Here is a 19,817-nt window from a genome sequence, read left to right on the forward strand (position 1 = left end):
TGCACTTATACTTGGTCAAGCAAAAGCCTATACAAGCCTAATATGAACACTGGTAGACATGTACACAGAAAATAAGAAAAATGAAACATTAAGACACTGATGAAGAGTCAGATATATCATGTACATGTCAAGAAAAAGGGTTTTGATGAGGAATAAGAAGAACAAGAGTAAATGGATATTCAAAATGGAAATCACTTGGGGCGCCTGGGTGGCTCAGTCCTTAAGCGTCTGCCTTTGGCTCAGGTCATGATCCCAGGGTCCTGGGATCGAGCCCCACATCAGGCTCCCTGCTCAGCGGGAAGCCTGCTTCCCCTCTCACACTCCCCTCGCTTGTATTCCCTCTCTTTTGTCTCTCCCTCTGTCAAATAAATAAATAAAATATCAAAAAAAAAAAAAAGGAAATCACAGTTGACATGCCTTAGATTTGAGACCCTCCAAAGGATAGAGACTCAAATTGCTTTTCATATGCCTTACAGAGGTATAGTAGTTTCTAAGCCCTAATACTTACAAAGTATTGCATGACCCCAAATTCCTATATAATGGAACTATAAAAACTGAAGTCCAGTGAGAGAGGCAATTCCATCCATATAGACTTTGTTATGTATGTAGAGGTTTAAAAAAAAAAAAGCTTCTTTAAATATTAGCCAAAGTAATAGTAACAGGAAGACAGTTGAAGGAACATGGCGTACAGGACACACACTGGCAACTTCTCTGTTGTGTCGCACACTTGTAGGTATTTAAAATCTATTTAACGAACAGATGAACAAATGCAAAACATGAAGATAAAAATTGACCAAACAAATACACTTTGGGAAAATAATGAGAAGGAATCCCATCAGGCTTGGAGGATATTGTTCATATTAAACTAACACAATCACTTTAAAAGTACTTAATGTGAATTTACCTCATTTTGCAAAATAAATACCTTTGGTTACTACAAAACTATCTTGTAAACCAGTAAAGTAGTTCAATGATGGTCCATTCTATGCTGTTCAGACAACAGAACAACCAATCTCTTAAATTTGTAGGCCGTATCATTCAACAGATGCTATAATGCATCCTACCCTGCTGGCCAAGTGACCACTGAGGTGAATGTTTCACAGAAAGGAGGGTGCAGGCTATGGCAGTAGGGGAAAATTAAGCATGACCCACAGAGGAGAAGGCAAAGAAAATGATTTCCAGACTACTGCAACTTATCCAACAAATGCAAATACAGGGGACATCTGTGATCTACAATTTCCACTGTTAGAAGCCCAAGTGGAAACAATGAGAGTAGGAAGGAGGAGTAAGTAATAATTATTATTAGTCATAGGCATGATGTAAAATAAGTCTATTCATTTTCTTACAATAAAAATCACACCTCCCCCTCTCAGATTTAAACAGATATTAACAACTATACAGCTTATCTTCTTCAATATCAATTATTTCCAGACAACCCATTTTTAAAAACTGGGAGAACAAAGGCTTATAGAAGGAAAAAGAAGTCCAAAAATGAAGAAACTTGTTATCACCCTTCCATTCAGCCTCTTTAAGCAGACATAATTCTGGAAGACATTAGATGGAGCAAAAGGTCAGATAAATACAATTTTTGGCTTGGAAACTTGAGGCCAATAAAAACCTCAATGCCTTCTTTTTTTAAAGGGATTTGTTTTTCTGGGGGATGCTTTGGGTTATTATTCCGTGAATATGGGGCACAATGTAATAAAGGAACTCTCAAAGGTCTTAAATAGGATAATATTCTTGTTAAATGGATAGAAATGTAGACTATATACATGTATTAAGGTAAGACTTTGTCCAAATGTTCCTACATTTATAATCTATTTCATGGAGAGGTCAAATGACTCTCAGGATTCTTATAAACCTTATTTTTGAGGAGGGAAAAAGAGTAGTTTGTGCACTTTCATCCAACATATTTTAAATCTGGTTTTGTTGTATTTTTCAGGTCACTGCTCTTTTAATATTTTTATAACTCAAGAAATTTAACTTGTCTTCATTTTATGTTTGGTTATTGGGATCCTACTTTCAATTACTAGTTATATACATTTTTCTTACCCCCACTTCTTCTTTTTGCTGACAACACTCTAAAACTGTTATTTTTTACCATTTTCCTTTTGTTGTCCTTTTTTCTTAGCTTAAATATTGGCTACCCATTGATTAATAGAATTTCTAGTTAGTTGCTCAGTTATATATCTTCCATTTACAAAGTCCACAGCAATTTTTGCTCAACTCTCAAAATTTTGAGAAAAGTCAAAGAACTATTCTAAGCAAACCTGTCTTAAATTTTATTTCTTCACAGGTAGGTGGCTGCCCTTTAATGCCACATTTATTTCCATTTAGGAAGGAAATGACTAAATTAAAGGTATTATGTTTCTCTTGTAAGGAAATGAAGAAATATGTATTTCAGTAGAATTCTATTGTTGTTTGTGAGGTTAAGATGACTTTTGAGTTGGCAATAATTTGTTTTTAAGGTCTACTTGTCTCTATTTTATTTTAATTAATTAATTAATTAATTATAAATAGGCTTCACGCCCTGTGTGGAGCCCAGTGTAGGGCTTGAGTTCACAACCCTGAGATCAAGACATGAGCTGAGATCAAGAGTTGGACGCTTAACCAACTGAGCCACCCAGGCACCCCCCGTCTATTCTATTTTAGAAAACCCAACATCCTCATTGTCCAATACCCCAACAAATATATTCTAATGTATTTTTGATAGTTATATTTTCCAGAATTAAAATTGTGTGCTTGATAACCATGTGACATTCCAAGGGGTCAAAGGGACTTCCTGGGCTTATCAGAAATCAAGGAAGACCCCAGCTCTAAGGGATGGGTGGATATGCACTTGCTGAGATTTCACTTGGATGGTTTTTTTCTCTCTACATTTATGCCTGGAATGTAAGTCAGTTATATAACAACAAAATTAGATGTTATTAGAATATCAACCTCTGACAGTCTATGAAAATCCTCAGATACACATATATCACATTATTACATCGTACACCTTAAGCTTACACAGTGTTATATGTCAATTATATCAAAATAAAGCTGGAAAGAAAATATCCTCAGGCTCTTCAAATTCCAGGGCCAAATGTGCTGGTGTCTGAGCTAGATGCCCTGGCAGCAGGAGAATACAGTTCAGAACTGAATGAGTGAGTGCCTCTTATGTTCAAAGCACAGTGCTTAGACCTGTCTAAAGACTCCATAACCAAACATTTAAGACAATTTTTAAAAGAATAATAGGTAATAGCTCAAAAAAGGGAGCTATTAAAAGGAAGAAGGAAAGATATCTAGAAAAAGAAAACAACAGTAAAACAATTAGATGGAATTGTTATGAATGTTTCTCAAAGTGTTTATCAAAGACCAACAGCTATCTCCCAGGGCTTTTACGCCAGACCTGCTGAATCAAAACTTCTGAGGATGATTCCCAGAAATCCTCAGGAAACTTATGCACATTAAAATTTAAGAAGAGCTATATTCAAGGGACTTTAAACTATGAATCTGCACTTTATATGGTAACCTGCACTTTATAAGGAAAGCCATAGGAAACCAGCACTGGGGCAGAACAAGGTCAAAGCTGTAGTCAAGAAAGAATGTTTTCAGAATCGCATTTGTTTTCACATGAGGTTAACTTGTTACAATGAAAAGAAAATAAACATTTAATCCTGCAAAAACAGACTATCTTATTCTAAAATATCCGTTTTAATTAAATTCAGATATTTAAATATAAAACAAATGACATTTAGTTTTAAAATATTTTCAATGTTGTTATTCAAGAAATACTTGAATGTTTCTACTAAACATGTAGCAATCTAATTTATGAAACTAGAAAACAAGTCCTGGTCATTGTACATACATCAGGATTTAAAGTCTAAGTAATCTGTAAATTTCTTTAAAATATCTCACCTGTGAGAAGGTGACATTTCTCTTTAGAATTAACTATCCTTGACTCTTGTGGAAAGAAGCAATCTCCTCAAACACACTCTGGCTCAGTTCCACCTAGACTCACAATTCTTTGAAAGCTGTTCTGAAGAGACCTCATTGTGCAGCCCCTCACTTAGAACACCTTCACAGCCTTCCTGCTGCTTCTCAGACCTGCTGCCTGAACTCTGTTCCTCACCTGTTAGTTATCTGGTGCCTCAGAAACAAGTGTTCCGACTTCTGTTACTGAATAACTTTATTCAAATGGTCACTTAGAGCAACTCAAGGACCCCAAACACTGAATAGTAATAATTCTCTAATAAACTATATCTTATGCAATTATTGAAATATGGACATGTTACATTGTGCAGTAAATGCAACACAAAGGTGGTAAATCAAATTTTGAGGAATTAATAATATATTTGACATGCATGAAAGGAGGAAATGCCAAGGAAGTCTTTCACAAGAGAAAGAATACTTCTGTAATGTGAACAATTAACTTTAATTTATCCATTTTGAAAGCTCTAATTTGTAATATCTTTCTTTTTTACACTAATGACATTGAAATAAAGGCGCATCAGGCAATATAATAGCATTTAGAGAAGTATTTTAATGTAGAAAAGTTCTCTAGGAGACAAAACCACTTATCCTTAACCATGACCTACAGGCTTTACTTTTTAAGTTCTTAACAGTAACTTTTAATGCAAAGAGTGACAGATTCAGTCCTTCAGGAGATAGATCAGACTCCAAATGGATTATTTCCTAAAGCAGTGACACTTTCAATATACTCAGTAGTTCGCCAAAAATATTATACTCAGGCACATTTGCTTTCTCAATTTGTCATGTCACTAAAGCAGTAACAGTGAGACCAGATACTGAGAAGAAAGAAACCAGCGGCAAGCTGATAAATGTTTAACAACAGTTGGCACCCTAGGGGGGAAAGTCCTGGTTTATAGCATTTGCCAATTTCCATACTGAGAATACTCCCACCGTGACCAGCTTCAGGTTACCTCCATGATGTCAGTGAATACAGGGAGGAGAAGAGAGTTGCATTATCGGGTCTCAGGAGCTGACACGAGCCAGTTACAACATGGTACCGGAAATGCCCAAAGGCATTGAAAACTGTCCCCTTGTTTTACCAAGACCCTCTACCTACTCCCTTGCTCTTGACACAACAGTCCTTACCCAACACCTCATCAGTGCTTTGTCCAACTCTTGTCCTTTCAAGCAAAACCTTCAGAAATCCTTCTCTCTAAATCCAAACTATCACGACCTTATGACTTAAAAATTTTACCCTTATTAATAAAATCACGGACATAGTGATTTTTCTCACCTTCTTCACAACACTGTGATTTTCTGGAATGATCTCCTATACTAAAAACTAAATTTCCTTTAAAAAATTACACAGAATAAGGCTTAGGGTCTGTAATTAATTTCTTGGCTTCGTTTAGGAACTAATACAGCAGCAGATGGGGACAAGCAGTTAAATATTAGTAAACGAGCATTATGTTGCAAAGTAAATGATAATTATGAATTAGCCAAATAATTTCTATATTTACTATTCACATATTGATGCTCCCTTACATAAAATATAACCCAATAAAAATATAAAGTGTATCCTGAAAATATAAAGCAAGCAGTTCAAGGGGCACCTAGCTAGCTCAGTTGGTAGATCATGTGACTCTTGATTTCACAGCTGTGAGTTCAAGCCCCACATTGTGTGTAGAGTTTGCATAATAAAAAATATTTTTTTAAATAAATAAAGCAAGCAGAGTTTCCTATTTTTAAAATGCAATATTATCAGTGTCAGAAAGATACTAGTAATAACCCCTACTCCTACCAACAGTGTGGCCTCTGACAAATTGCTTAACCTTGCTGGGGCTCTTTTTCTAAAAATGGGAATCGTAACATCTATCTCAGAAGGTTCTTGCATAGTGCTGATACATATCTAATGCTCAAAAATAGGGCAACCAGTCAGTATTATAGTTTTCTAAATAGTAACTGTCCTGGGCTTAGCAATACTTTTATAAGAGTTTCTTATAATTGTAAAAGGAAAATCTCTGCATTAGAACAGGAAGTATCGGGGCACCTGGGTGTCTCAGTAGGTTAAGTGTCCAACTTTTGATTTTGGCTCAGGTCATAATCTCAGGGCTGTGAGATCAAGCCCCACATTGGGCTCCACACTGGTGTGGAGCCTCCTTAAGATTCTCTCTCTCGGGTGCCTGGGTGGCTCAGTTGGTTAAGCGACTGCCTTCGGCTCAGGTCATGATCCTGGAGTCCTGGGATCGAGTCCCACATCGGGCTTCCTGCTCAGCGGGGAGTCTGCTTCTCCCTCTGACCCTCTTCCCTCTCGTGCTTTCTATCTCTCATTCTCTCTCTCTCAAATAAATAAATAAAATCTTTAAAAAAAAAAAGATTCTCTCTCTCTCCCTCTTCCTCTGCCCTCCCCCCACTGCACCCCACCCTCTCACCTCTCACCCCCACGCACGCACTCACTCTCTCTCAAAAACAAACAAACAAACAAACAAGAACAGGAAGTATCCACATGGTTTTGAATATTCCCTATATGCTCTGACATCCCATGTCTCTGGACCCAGTGCAACCACAGCCTCAAGTCTACCTCTTCCAGGCTCTTACTGCCCACAGCTGCTGTCTCTGAACCCCTGAATCTAAGACATAACCCTTTGTAAAAAGCCAGGCTAGCAGCCATTCTTAATTGGAAACAAAAACTAAAATGCATCCCTGGGTTGTTAAGAATTTCAAAAGGTAGTAAAAGAAAGTCAAAAGAGACAGAAAGAGAGTTACTCAATTTATTTTATGCTGACCAGTACAGATTTCATTCAATAACTTGACAATGATATATATATAAAGAAATGTAAATAACCTAGATAAATTAGTAGAATTACTTTAATAGTACAGTAAAAGAATAAGTTACTAAAATCAAGTATACCTTGGGAATGCAAGGATGCTTAAATAAGAAATCTATAAATGTAAAGGTGAACTTATCAAAAAGTTTTTTAAATGATCACCTCAATAAATGCCAAAATGCCATTTATTAAAATTATATATCTATTTATTAGGGATTTTTTATATTTTATTTAGTTAGTTGAGAGAGACAGAGATAGCAAGAGAGAGCACGAACAGAAAGGAGGGGGAGAAGCAGACTCCCCGCTGAGCAGGGAGCCAGCCGCAGGGCTTGATCCCAGGACCCTGGGATCATAACCTGAGCCGAAGGCAGATGCTTAAGGCACCCCTCCATTTATTAGGTTTCAAAATATTTTTAAAATTAGGAATAAAAAGTTCCTTACCAGGAAAAACAAATAATAAATAATATTTGCATAATTTAACACAAGAGGTATTTTCACCAAAACTAGGAGCAAAGGGATGCCTGAGTGGCTCAGTTGTTAAGCATCTGCCTTCGGCTCAGGTCATGATCCCAGGGTCCTGGGATTGAGCCCCGCATTGGCCTCCCTGCTCAGCGGGAAGCCTGCTTCTCCCTCTCCCACTCCCCTGCTTGTGTTCCCTCTCTTTCAATCTCTCTCTCTGTCGAATAAATAAATAAAATCTTTAAAAAAAAAAAAGAACTTGGAGCAAAACATGGTTCTGGAAGTCCTGGTCAATGTAAGAAGACATTAAAGAGAAATAACATACAAATGGAGATAAGAAGATAAAATGATCATTATTAGCAAATATCTTGGCTCCTTCCTGGAGAAAATAAAGTCATCAAGTGAAGAATCCCACAACTCTCTACCACTAAAAGCACCGACATACATTTTCCTCTTTCCATGGGGTTGCAATAGAAAAGGTATCCCTTCATCCTCCTCATGAGTAAAGGAATTATCCTAACCCACTATCCAATCCCTGAACCACTCACTGTTTCGTTCTCTCACATTCAGTGGCACCTGCTTTAAGGCCTTCATCATACTATTATATTCTCTTTCAAGGTACCTGGCTCACAAGACCCTCCCCAAGCAACTGTTTGAGCAACACTGTCTCCCTTTACCTCATCTTCTATTGTCCCTCCTTTCTCCACTCCAGCCCTAGTGGCATCCTTGCTATACTTCAAACACACAAGTAGTTCCCATCATAGAATCTTCTAACTTCCCTCTGCCTACATAAATAGCCGCATGCTCACTTCCTTCATCATCTAACATTCTATGGTTTGGGGGGTTTGTCTTATTTCATTTTGTTTTGTTTTTTGGTGGTTGTTGGTTTCTCCCCAACTAGAATGTAAGCTCCATGTTGCCAGGGTTATTTGCCTGATATACAGGAATCACTCAATAAGCACTGGATGAATGAATGAATCTATCAAGAGAAAGTAGTATTTATGGAACTGATCCCAATTAGAATCCAAAACACAAGTAAATTACATAAGCAGTGACATATATCCCAGCTTGCTTCATTCAGCCATTTGTTAACTATCAACCCAAGCCTATAGTCATATATAGGATTCCCTATGAACAGTTCACTTAGAGTGAAAAAATAAATAAATAAATAAGCATAGTTCACAGCTGGCATCAGCTAGAGGGCTGAAATATAAAAACGCCTTTTTGGGGTCATGAATGGTTATGAAAACAGTAAATTTTGCCTGAAGAAAGAATTTCTAGTCTACTTTGCATGAAAAGAGAGGTGGTGTGTGAAGTATGATTCTCACTAATTAATGAAAAAATGGTCAAGGTCTTAGAAGTAACAAGACTGGGAGGCTGTTGACAAAAGGGTATAAGAAAAAGGCATATGGGGCGCCTGAGGGGCTCAGTCGTTAAGTGTCTGCCTTCGGCTCAAGTAATGATCCCAAAGTCCTGGGATCGAGCCCCAGGTCGGGATCTCTGCTCAGCAGGAAGCCTACTTCTCCCTCTACCACTCCCCCTGCTTGTGTTCCCTCTCTGGCTGTCTCTATCAAATAAATAAATAAATAAATAAAATAAAAGGCATATAATGTACCTTCTCAATAAAGCTCAACACGTAACAGAGTTTTTCCCATGTCAGTACTCACCCAAAAATCCAGTGCAATTTGTTTCTCAGCCATCTCAGTATTTTCAGGATAAGTATTTATTGAAAAAAATTAAGAAATGCTGATGAAATCATCATATAATAACTAAAATATCCCAGAGAGTCAATTAAAAATATTTTAATGTCAAATGTAGAAGATGGTTAATTTAAAAAATAAAAGTAAAAATAGCAGCATTAACACAGATCTGCAATGAGAAATTAGAAAATAGAAAATAAAACCCTATTCAAACCACAAGAATAACAAAAAAATAAATATGAATACCTTAACTAGAAACACACGAATGATATATAAAGATCATCAAGCATTTTAGTAAGGAATACAGAGAATACATGAGCAAATGAAAGGATATAGCATGATCCCTGGATTGGAAAAAATAATGAATATTTAAAGATATCAATTATTCTCTATGAATTTATAGGTTTAATATAATTTTAGGGGCAATAGCTTTGCCTTTACAAAAGTATCCTAAACTTTGCCACACAAATAGAAGAGAACCCCTAAATAAAAATAAGCAAAGGCAGAGGGACTATAGACACGACAGACAGATATTAAAGCAAATTATAAACCCACAAAAGTAAAACACTGTAGGGGCGCCTGGGTGGCACAGTTGGTTAAGCATCTGACTCGGTTTCAGCCCAGATCATGATCTCAGGGTTGTGAGATCGAGCCCTAGGTCGGGCTCTGCACTCAGCATGGAATCTGCTTAAGACTCTCTTCTCCATCTACCCCTCCACCCCCCACCTCAAATAAATAAATAAATCTTTAAAAGTAAAACACTGTGTTATTGGCACAATAAAACAGAAAAGATATTCAGAAATAAATTGCAGTAGGAATGTAATAGAAGATAAAGGAGATTGGGAAATAAAAATAGTTCACATACATGAAAATAAATTTCAGATAAATAAGGAAATAAATGTTAAAAAAATTTTAAGTATGAAAAGGAAGAAAATTGTGCTAAGTATTTACTTTTTGTTAAAGATACATATAGAGAGAGAGATTTTACAACCATAAAGGGTAAAACTTCAATACATCAAAACTTTTATAAACAGAATATAAATCATAGGATGTTTGTCCAATTATTTAGATATAATTTAATTTCTTCCAACAGTGTTTCATAATTTTAAGAGTACAAGTTTCACACTTCTTTTATTAAATTTAGTCCTAAGCAGTATGTTATGTTTGATGCTATTATAAATGAAATTATTTTTTTAATTTCATTTTTTGATTGTGCATAGCAAGTTTATAGAAACAACTGATTTCTGTATATTGATCTTGTATCCTGCAACCTTGCTGAACTCATTTATTAGTTGTAATAGTTTTTTGGTGGATTCCTTAGGAATTTCTATGTACTTTATCATATCATCTGCAAAAACAGACTATTTTACTCCTTCCTTTCCAATATGGATGCCTTTTATTTCTTTCTCTTGCCCAACTGCCCTACCTAGAACTTCCAGCACAATGCTGAACTGAAGAGGCAAAAGTAGACATCTTTGTCTCGTTCCCGATCTTAAAAGGAAAGTATGCAGTCTTTCACTATTAAGTATGATGTTTCGTTAGCCATGGGTTTTAGTCCATGCCCTTTATCAGGTTAAGGAAGTTCTCTTCTATTCCTATTTTGTTGAGTGTTTTTATAATGATGGAATATTGTCTGGGGTGCCTGGGTGGCTCAGATGGTTAAGCATCTGCCTTGGGCTCAGGTCATGATCTCCAGGTCCTGGGAGGGGGCCCCACATCAGCCTCCCAGCTCAGCGGGGAGTCTGCTTCTCCCTCGCCCTCTGCCTCTCCCCCTGCTTGTGCTCTCTCTCTCAAATAAATAAATCTTTTTTAAAAATGATGGAATGTTGTATTTTTTCAAATGCTTTTTCTGAGTCTGTTGAGATGATCCTGTGATTTCTTGTTTTTAATTATAGTGATATGATACAATACATTAATTCATTTTTAGGTGTTAAACCAACCTTGCATTGCTGGGATAAAATAAGCTGATTCTAAGATTCATACAGAATTTCAAGAGACTCAGGATAGCCAAAATCATCTTGAAAAATACAAAACAGTTCTCACACTTCCTAATTTCAAAACTTACTACAAAGTTAGAATAATTAAGACTATGCAATACTGGCACAAATATAGAAATATAGGTTAGTTGAAAAGAATTGAGAGTCTCAAAATAAACACATATATTTATGGCCAACTGATTTTTGACAAGGGTACCAAAACCATACAAATGGTGCTGGAACAAACCAGATATTCACATGCAAAGAAGAAGTTGGACCCTTTCCTCACACCATATACAAAAATTAACTCAAAATGGATCAAAGACCTAAACATAAGAGCAAAATTATAAAATACTTAGAAGAAAACATAGGGGTAAAATTCCATGACTTTGGTTTTTGCAATGTATGAGGTGCGGATTTTATAAGTACTTTCAAAGAAATTAATAAGAAAATAGTAAAATCCACAAAAAGAAATAGGGAAAGATAAAAATGGCCAATTTATAAAAACAATATAAACACCAAATAAGCACACAAAAAATCTAACATCACCAGGTGCTAAGAAATAAGAATGAAAACAAAGCTCATTTGCCGATCAAATTATCATGGTGTTAAGGATAGGGGCAAGCATAACACATTAGATGTAGATACAGGTAAACGTACACTGTATATCTGCATATAGATATTAGATGGATGTTGAATTGTCACTTAAAAAAAATTCTGAAACACATACACACATGCAGGAGGGAAGTAAATCAGAGGGTATGTAGTTAAACTGTACTGTAAAATTATATAGATGGATTACAATGAGAAAAATAATATTTTCTTAGCATAAAAAATAGTAGGTGTTTAAAAACCTATATGCAAAGGAATTAAAAGAACAATGAAGAAGAGAGCATTTGGAGAGAAATACAGGCTGCTACCCAGAGCAGAGGGATCACAAAAAAAGTTTCTGTAGCTACAACCCAACACCCAGGAATGGAGGTAACAGGCACCATGGGAATGTGCTTTGCTCATGTGGCAAACATCCTCATTTATTACCTGCTTTGGAAGTAACAAGCTGCAGCACAAGAGGCCGTCTGGTTACGATGCCCGACCCTCGAGGGAGAAAGTCCCTAAAAAAAAAAAAAAGAAAAGAAAAGAAAAGAAAAGAAAAGAAAAGAAAAAGAAAAAGAAAGAAAGAATAGATTAAAGCATTTTATGTAATTCTGGTTACCTACAAATTTGTAAGTCAAGTTCCACTGTAATTCTCCTAATTCCCAACCTTTCAGTGCATCACATGTCTAAAGAATGTTAGACCCATCTTATAAAAAAAGCATTTGCAAAGTTAAAGAAAGGGGGGTAAAGGAAAGGCCCCTTATATTGAATATTAATCCATGTGTATTGGGACCCCTGGGTGGCTCAGTCATTAAGCATCTGACTTCAGCTCAGGTCATGATCCCAGGGTCCTGGGATCGAGCCCCACATCAGGCTCCCTGCTCAGTGGGAAGCCTGCTTCTCCCTCTCCCATTCCCCCTGCTTGTGTTCCCTCTCTCGCTGTCTCTGTCAAATAAATAAATAAAATCTTTAAAAAAAAAATCCATGTGTATTATCACAATGACCTCACTAGAATACATCCCTCATTCATTTATTCAGCTGAAATTAATAAAAGTTTGTATTATTTTGTATTTTCACTTTATCTTTATTTTCAGAGAATCAGCATTTATAAAAAAGCACATGATGTAGAAATTAATCCTTAAACTCTTTTTGTAATTAAAAAATTCATTATTCTGTCCAGCTTCAAGGTCAACACGGACCATTATTAGAAGTATTAAAGGCATATTAGATTGTGCCTTCTAAAAATCCTGAAGTTCTTTTCCAAAAAAAGTCATACATAAAATGTAGGATAAGTAGGGGGCCTGGGTGGCTCAGTCGTTAAGCATCTGCCTTCAGCTCAGGTCATGATCCCAGTGTCCAGGGATCAAGCCCAACATCGGGCTCTCGCTCAGCAGGAAGCATGCTTCTCCCTCTCCCCCTGCTTGTGTTCCTGCACTTCCTATCTCTGTCTTTCTCTGTCAAATAAATAAATAAAATCTTTAAAAAAAAGTAGGATAAGTAGAGATAAATACTGCATATGTAGAAATTAACAGCAGAGAAAACACTGAAGTTTGAGTTTTGTTTGTTCTCATTCCTGATAAGTGGGAGTTCATTTAAAAAGGGAGTTTTTAAAATAAATAAAGATTGTATTTTAAATGCATGTTAATATACACTAGACCAATAAAACTGCAGCTAAGAAAGTATTTTATAATTACATCTGCAATGTCACATAAAACATACTGATTGTGCAATGTCAAATTCATTAACATACCTATGACACAGTTTTTAAATGCAGTTAGAATGCCTTACAACTCTGGAAGATTCATCATTTTAAAAATCACAAATAAATTTGGCTCAATGGCAATGTTTCTCAAAAATGGTTCCAGGACCACCAGAAAGTGTCATAACCACAGATGCCCAGGATTCATCCTAAACCTACAGGGGAAGGTGTGCAGTATCTACTCTTAACAAGCTCCAAGGGATTCTAATGTTCACCATGGTTTGAGAACCACTGACCTCAAGTCAGGATACATTACTCAACAATTCAGTGGGTGATAATGGCATGGGTCATATTATGAGTTTTGTAGAAAATCTGGTAGAAAGAGCTTCAACACAATGAGATTTCAAAGAAAACAGCTTATACAAACGGTAAGGTCCAGTGAGAATGCTGCAGAACCCAAGCCTTTAGCTCTACTGATCCTTTAGGATAGAGAGTTGCAGAGATAAAATTTTAAAAATTTCCCCATACTACAAACAATTTATTTTGCAAGTGCTAGTGTAAATTCTAACAGAGGAAATAATACTGAACAGCTCCTTAACTAAATTAAAGCTTTCCTCCTTGATTCCAAGGGCTGTTTCATTTGGAAAGTCACTGTATGCAACTAAAATAAATAATAGTGAAATTACAGACTTGTATTGCTCCAAAAAATGCCATCTGAAATAAAATAATGTTATTTATTCATCAAAAAAATTCACTGAGAAACTAAGAAGTGCTAGGGAGATGCTGAGGGCATCATCCAGCACTAGACACCGGAAGTTTGAAATCTAATGGGAAGATAAAAGACATGCACATAGAAGACCATTAAAGGAGGGGACAGATAAACTACATTGGAGTTCAGAAAAAAGATAGATACTCTCCTTTGAAAACATCTAAATACATATAATTAAATACTCTTAATATTCTCCAGAAACTATATAAGAGTACTCGCTAGTTTTAATGGTTTCAATAATCACTTAAAACTCAGAACAAGGAGAGCATCTACTCTATGTCTAAAACCAAAAAGAAGAAGTTAACTTGAGAATCAATATGGATAAAGGGAAAACAAAACAAACTCCACAGCAAAGAGTGGGAGGGAATCTGTTTGAGCTGTGAGAACTCTGAACAAGATTTTATGATGTATAGATAGATGCCGAAGAGAAATATTCACATTTTATTTTTTTAAAGATTTTATTTATTTGAGAGAGAGAGAGAGCACGAGAGGGGGGAGTCAGAGGGAGGAGCAGACTCCCTGCTGAGCAGGGAGCCCAATGCGGGACCCGATCCCGGGACTCCAGGATCATGACCTGAGCCAAAGGCAGTCACTTAACGAACTGAGCCACCCAGGCTCCCGAAATATTCACATTTTAAATGACTGAATAATGCCATTTAATGAAATCAATAAAATACTTTCTTAAAAAATTTTAAAAAGGTAAAGAAGAAGGGGGGAAAGGAAGAAGGAAGAAAGGAGGATTAGTTACTTAATACCTTCATGCTGGATCTGTTTCAACTCATGTTTATGACTTATATTTATAATGTAGATTTAGTAACAATCCCTTTGAACATTATTAAAGTGAAACATAATGTATCAAACATTTTAAATAACAAATAATTATCATGTGTTTGGCTAAAAAGTTAGCCCACAGATACATCTAACCTCTTTCTCTACTTTTTTATTAAGCAAACAGCTTTGCATTAAAAGTAATAAATGGATTCAGGAACCCAATCCCCTTCTTACTAACTCACACTTACTGGCCCCCTTCATGGCTCTCACCAGCTCTACTTCCAGCACATATATTCTCACCAAAATTCAAAAGATTTGGTAACCAAATCCTGCTACTTGGAAGTCTCTCCTGACTTAACAGGAGTATCTATGTGCAACAAAGCACTAGAGAGAAATTTCTCTCTTCTGAAGAGTCAGTGACTAACCTGGCATCCTGAAGATTCATGTCATTCTGATGATCCAGCAGCATGAAAACCATATGCCCAGCACACTGCTGTTGTGCAAGCTAGGGGGCGAGCCCTCAAATGAAACCCAGAGAACCTTGCTTTGAGTCCCATCTCCACCACTGAATGGACAAAATTCTCTCTAAATCTTAGTTTCTTTTGCTACTAAACTGAGAACCTTATGGATCAAATGAAATGCAATATATGGCAACTTTTAAAAACCCAACCACCATAGAAAAAAGTAGTACTATTACTAGTGCTGTAGCCACAGCATGTTTTCCCTGATATTGCAGTATTCTCTCATCTCAAAAAAACAAAAACAAAAAGCCTCTACACACAATAATTTAACATTCATGAACGGAATTTAAAGATGAGGAGCCACAGACCCCACCTGAACCCCTTGGTGTTGACCAGCCGCAATGGTTTGGAAAGCTCATTTCCTTATATCTGCCTCCAACAGGGAGTCAAGGCCCCGACACAAATAATCATGAATAATTCATTAGCCACTGTATGCAACCATCCATTTGAATTTTATTCTTTTCTATGCAATAGGTGGTTGGTTCTCCCATATGTACATCTTATGGGAAAACTACTTTGCTAAATTAATGCAGAAAAAAATGACTATCCCTTTAGTATTACTCTGGATAAACTACATATTTCTGTTTATGGTCATGCATCTAAAAATATAAAATTTGCATGCCATTTTTCTCCATTTTTTTCTCATTTGCATGAACCTTCAACGTAAAAAATAAGAAGAGTAATCTGAAGACTCAGCATCATCTAATTAACTCCATTCTATTGCCTGAGTGTCTTATTTATGTATTCATGGTTGGATTTTAAGGCAGGAGGAGTACTTCCCTCTCAATGCCACAGAGCAGCTACAACTCAAATGCTTTTCTTCTCTCTGGACCCACCTCAATAAAGCATTAATCTACACAGTCTTAACAGCTGGTCTTCAGGCAGTAAGTCAATGCTCTATCATGGTTTCCTGACTCCTGCCAAAAAGTAGAGAATAATTCCCACACTATGGTCCAAGAACCATCTTGATAATATTTCTTACTGGCTCTTCCAGAAACTTCGGTAACAAGAAATATTACTGGTCCACTAGGAAATGACTGACCTTTGGAAGCCTAAAAAAAAGGAAAGCATACTTGCTATATCAATGAAGCTAAAAGAAATTTTTCCCTTAGCAACAAATAAAGCAAATACAGAGATGTTTTTTAAGATAGATGTAAATGATCAGTAACCAGATGATCTGTTCAGTAAATAAATGTTTAACATCTGCCCTTGACTAAAGATAAGAGGCATAACTTATACTCTCCAAGAAGTTAATTCATATAAATGATTCATTCAAAAATAAGCTTAGTCTTAGAAGAGAATGGCATGCAAATGACAAGCGTGACTGGCATATGGTTAAGCTCCACACAAGGCGAAATATTGACATAGGTCAGGGAATAAACTTTCTGCTTGGGGAAACAGCCAGAAACTATTTCAGAGAGACATGAGGTAGAAGGTCCTCCAAAAGGGATCAGGGTGTACAAAGACATGGAAGACCAAAGTAATACAGAATATGGAGGAACTGTAAATATTAAAGAAAGGTCAGAATGGGGTGGGAAAGAGTCTGAAGAAAAAGCCAGGACCAGACCTCAGAAGCCTTCACTTTTACTTTTTTTTCTTCCTATAAGAACAGAAAGGCACTAAAGAGTTTTAAGTGATAAGATCTGCATTTCAGAAAAAGCACTGGGGGACTGTATAGAGAATGTTGAAAAAAAGATAAAGACAAAAGACAGGGAGACTAGTCACTAGCCAGTCTGGGTCATTGAAGAAAAAGAAAATAAAGATTAAGTTCAGAATAGTAATGGCAGAGATGGAGAGAAGACATCAGAGAGTGGACAACTGATGGGACAAAATTATCATTCTGATGTGGAATGGAGTGATATGGAGAAGTCAGGATAAATCTCACAGTTCTGGATTGGTTTGCTGGCTGAATAGTGGTACCATTAACCAGAACAGGCAATACAGGAAGATCCAGTTATAGCTGTTATTTATATAGTGTTTATCATGTGCCAGGCACCATTCTTATTTGATCCTCAGGTATGTGCTCTTGTTATTCTCACTTCACAGATGAGGAAGCTGAGATACAGAAAGATCATATAATTTTCTGAGTCACAAAGCTACTGACAGATCTAGGACTCAAACCTAGACAGCCTAACTCTAGTTTCTGTGCTAATGTGACTATTGGACTATGCTACATTGTAAAGGAAATGGGGAAGAAGATAAGGGAACCAATTGGATACACTGATAGATATCTGGAGAATATCCAAATGGAGACAAGTATACAGTTAGACTGAGCAACTGGAACTCAGGATAAAAGTTCTGTCTGGAGATAATAATCTGACAGACATTCATGGACCAGGTAGCTAAATCCAAAAGAATAGACGAGTAGAAATGGAGTGGAGAAGAGTAATGAATAAGGACTCCGGAAAATACCAATATTTAATGGACACTGAGAGAAATAGAACTAACTGAAAGACCGAGAAGAGGTCTCCAAAGACGTAAACCAAATACTCTAAGTCAGAGGTATTCCCAAAGTCACACTAGCCTCTTAGTCATCTGCACCTAAATGTCTCATACTCAAGCTCTATAGTTCAACTCATTATCATCTACCCACCATGTTTTTCCTCCTTTATTCCCAATCATAATACACATCATCAGCATCCATACATGTCAGCCAAACCAAGTACATGGGAATCATCCATCCTCCATTTTCCTCTGTCTTCATTCTCAAAATTGGTCACCAAGTTCTGCTGATTCCACCTTCTTAATATCTCTTAAATGCAAAAAGCTCTCTTCTCTATTTCAATCACCACCACAGGTACCACCAATGCTCATATGGATCATTATAATAATTTCCCAATTAATTTCCCTGCATCCAAATTGAGCATACTTTAATCCAACCTCAACAGTGATATAAGTCTCATCACATCATTTCCAGACTCTAAATCATTCAATGACTCCCCATTGTCTTTAGCATGAAATCCAAACCATAAACAAAGCAGATAAAAAGTCCTGTCCTTTGTGGAAGTCTCTGGGTGCACATGCGCTCTCAGGCTCAGTGCCTTGGCACATTCCATGTTCCCCTCTTGGGATGCCCTCCCCCCACTTCTTCCTCTAGCCAACTTCTACTTGATCTTCAACACTCACCTCCACATCATCTTCTCTGAAAAGCCCTCCTTGAAATCCCCCATGCATGCCTCTGTCTAAGCTTTCAACACATACTTGTTACACTGGTCTAATTACCTGTCGGCTCCCTCACCCCTGTGTTCCTCCCAGTGCCTCCTTTAGTGCCCAAGTATTAATATTTCTAATACTTTCTACCTACCCTGTCAGGAAGATTTCCAATAGCCCCATATATTCATATCACGGAGGGAAAACATTGTCCTATATTATTCCCCAACTGGCAGATAGCTAAGTGGGATTCTGCATGTACTGAAAGAACAGGTAAGATGACTTTCAACTTACCAATAATTCGTTGAGGTCATTTAAGTTAACATTTTATTGTGAATGTTTAAGATCCAACAGTATATACCAAAGTAAAAAATAGGAAATATCAGGTGGGCCAATATTACTGTCTATCTAAAGACAAAGAATAGAATTTGAAGGAAACAATTTTTTTAAAACTCCCAGAGCCAAAATATTTTTTAAAATTATTCCTTAAAAACAGAAAAGCCCCTTCTAAAAAATATCTTCAAAGTATAATTTTACGTGCTCCGAAATAATCCCTGTAGGATTACTATCTCATGGTCCTTTAAAATGATAACCCAACTAAAGAAAGAGAGAGAGAGAGAGAGAGAAAGGAAGGAAGGAAGAAAGGTAAAGAAGGAAAGGCAAGCCAGAGAAACAGATCCCTGCCAAATACTGCCCACCTCCTACCCCAAGAAGCACTGAGGTCATGTATTCCACATGCTAAACACAATGGTGCTGTTAAAATGGCTTTGTGCTTCCGTGCCTAATCCCGGAGCTTTGCCAACCATTACAATGCCACTTTAACTGTTGAAAGAAATAATTATGCCAAAATCCACAGATTTAATTGGAAAATTTCCAAAGAAGTTTTCTTTTATTCCCTAAATTCACAGTAAGAATATCAGCATTTACAGATTTGTAAAAGATCACATTTTTTTTGCTATCAGTTACTCTATAATTTGAGGTATTCAATAAATAGCACCATCATTTTGTTTGAAAAACATAGTTACGAATCCATTTGCAGGAAACACTGTTTTTATTTTTTTACTAACATCTAAGAAATTTCAATTCAAACTTACCATTCATTCACAAAACTCAAAATTTCTAAGGAAAATGCTTTCATTAAATCTAATCAATCAATAATTAAGGGTTTCTACTGCAACATTCAAAATGCAAAATTTCTGAGTCCAAGATCTGAAGAAGCCAGCTTTAGTTTACAAATACAATGTGTTCTCCCCACCAGGAAATTCTCAAGAACTTAATGCCTTCATACTTAATCCATGTTATTTGCTTATTCACAAAGCCAGTTTGTTCAAAAATTTAAAGCACCAGATTAATGAGTTCCAGCAGAAAGGAGAGGTACATAGCTCTTGCTCTATTC

The 19,817-nt window shown here is 36.5% G+C and overlaps 1 protein-coding gene across 8 annotated transcripts in view; it reads right to left on the reverse strand.

Annotated features, from left to right (window-relative positions):
• DNM3 (dynamin 3) overlaps positions 1-19,817 on the reverse strand; it is a 585,110-nt gene that overhangs the window by 483,823 nt on the left and 81,470 nt on the right. For all 8 annotated transcript variants that reach the window (XM_027613359.2, XM_027613356.2, XM_027613361.2 and 5 more), the window contains exon 2: positions 11,956-12,029. In XM_027613359.2, coding sequence (XP_027469160.1) covers positions 11,956-12,029 — 74 coding nt within the window. The remainder of the gene's footprint in view (positions 1-11,955; positions 12,030-19,817) is intronic.

This window comes from Zalophus californianus, chromosome 10 (genome assembly GCF_009762305.2).
Source record: "Zalophus californianus isolate mZalCal1 chromosome 10, mZalCal1.pri.v2, whole genome shotgun sequence".
Classification (NCBI taxonomy): domain Eukaryota; kingdom Metazoa; phylum Chordata; class Mammalia; order Carnivora; family Otariidae; genus Zalophus; species Zalophus californianus.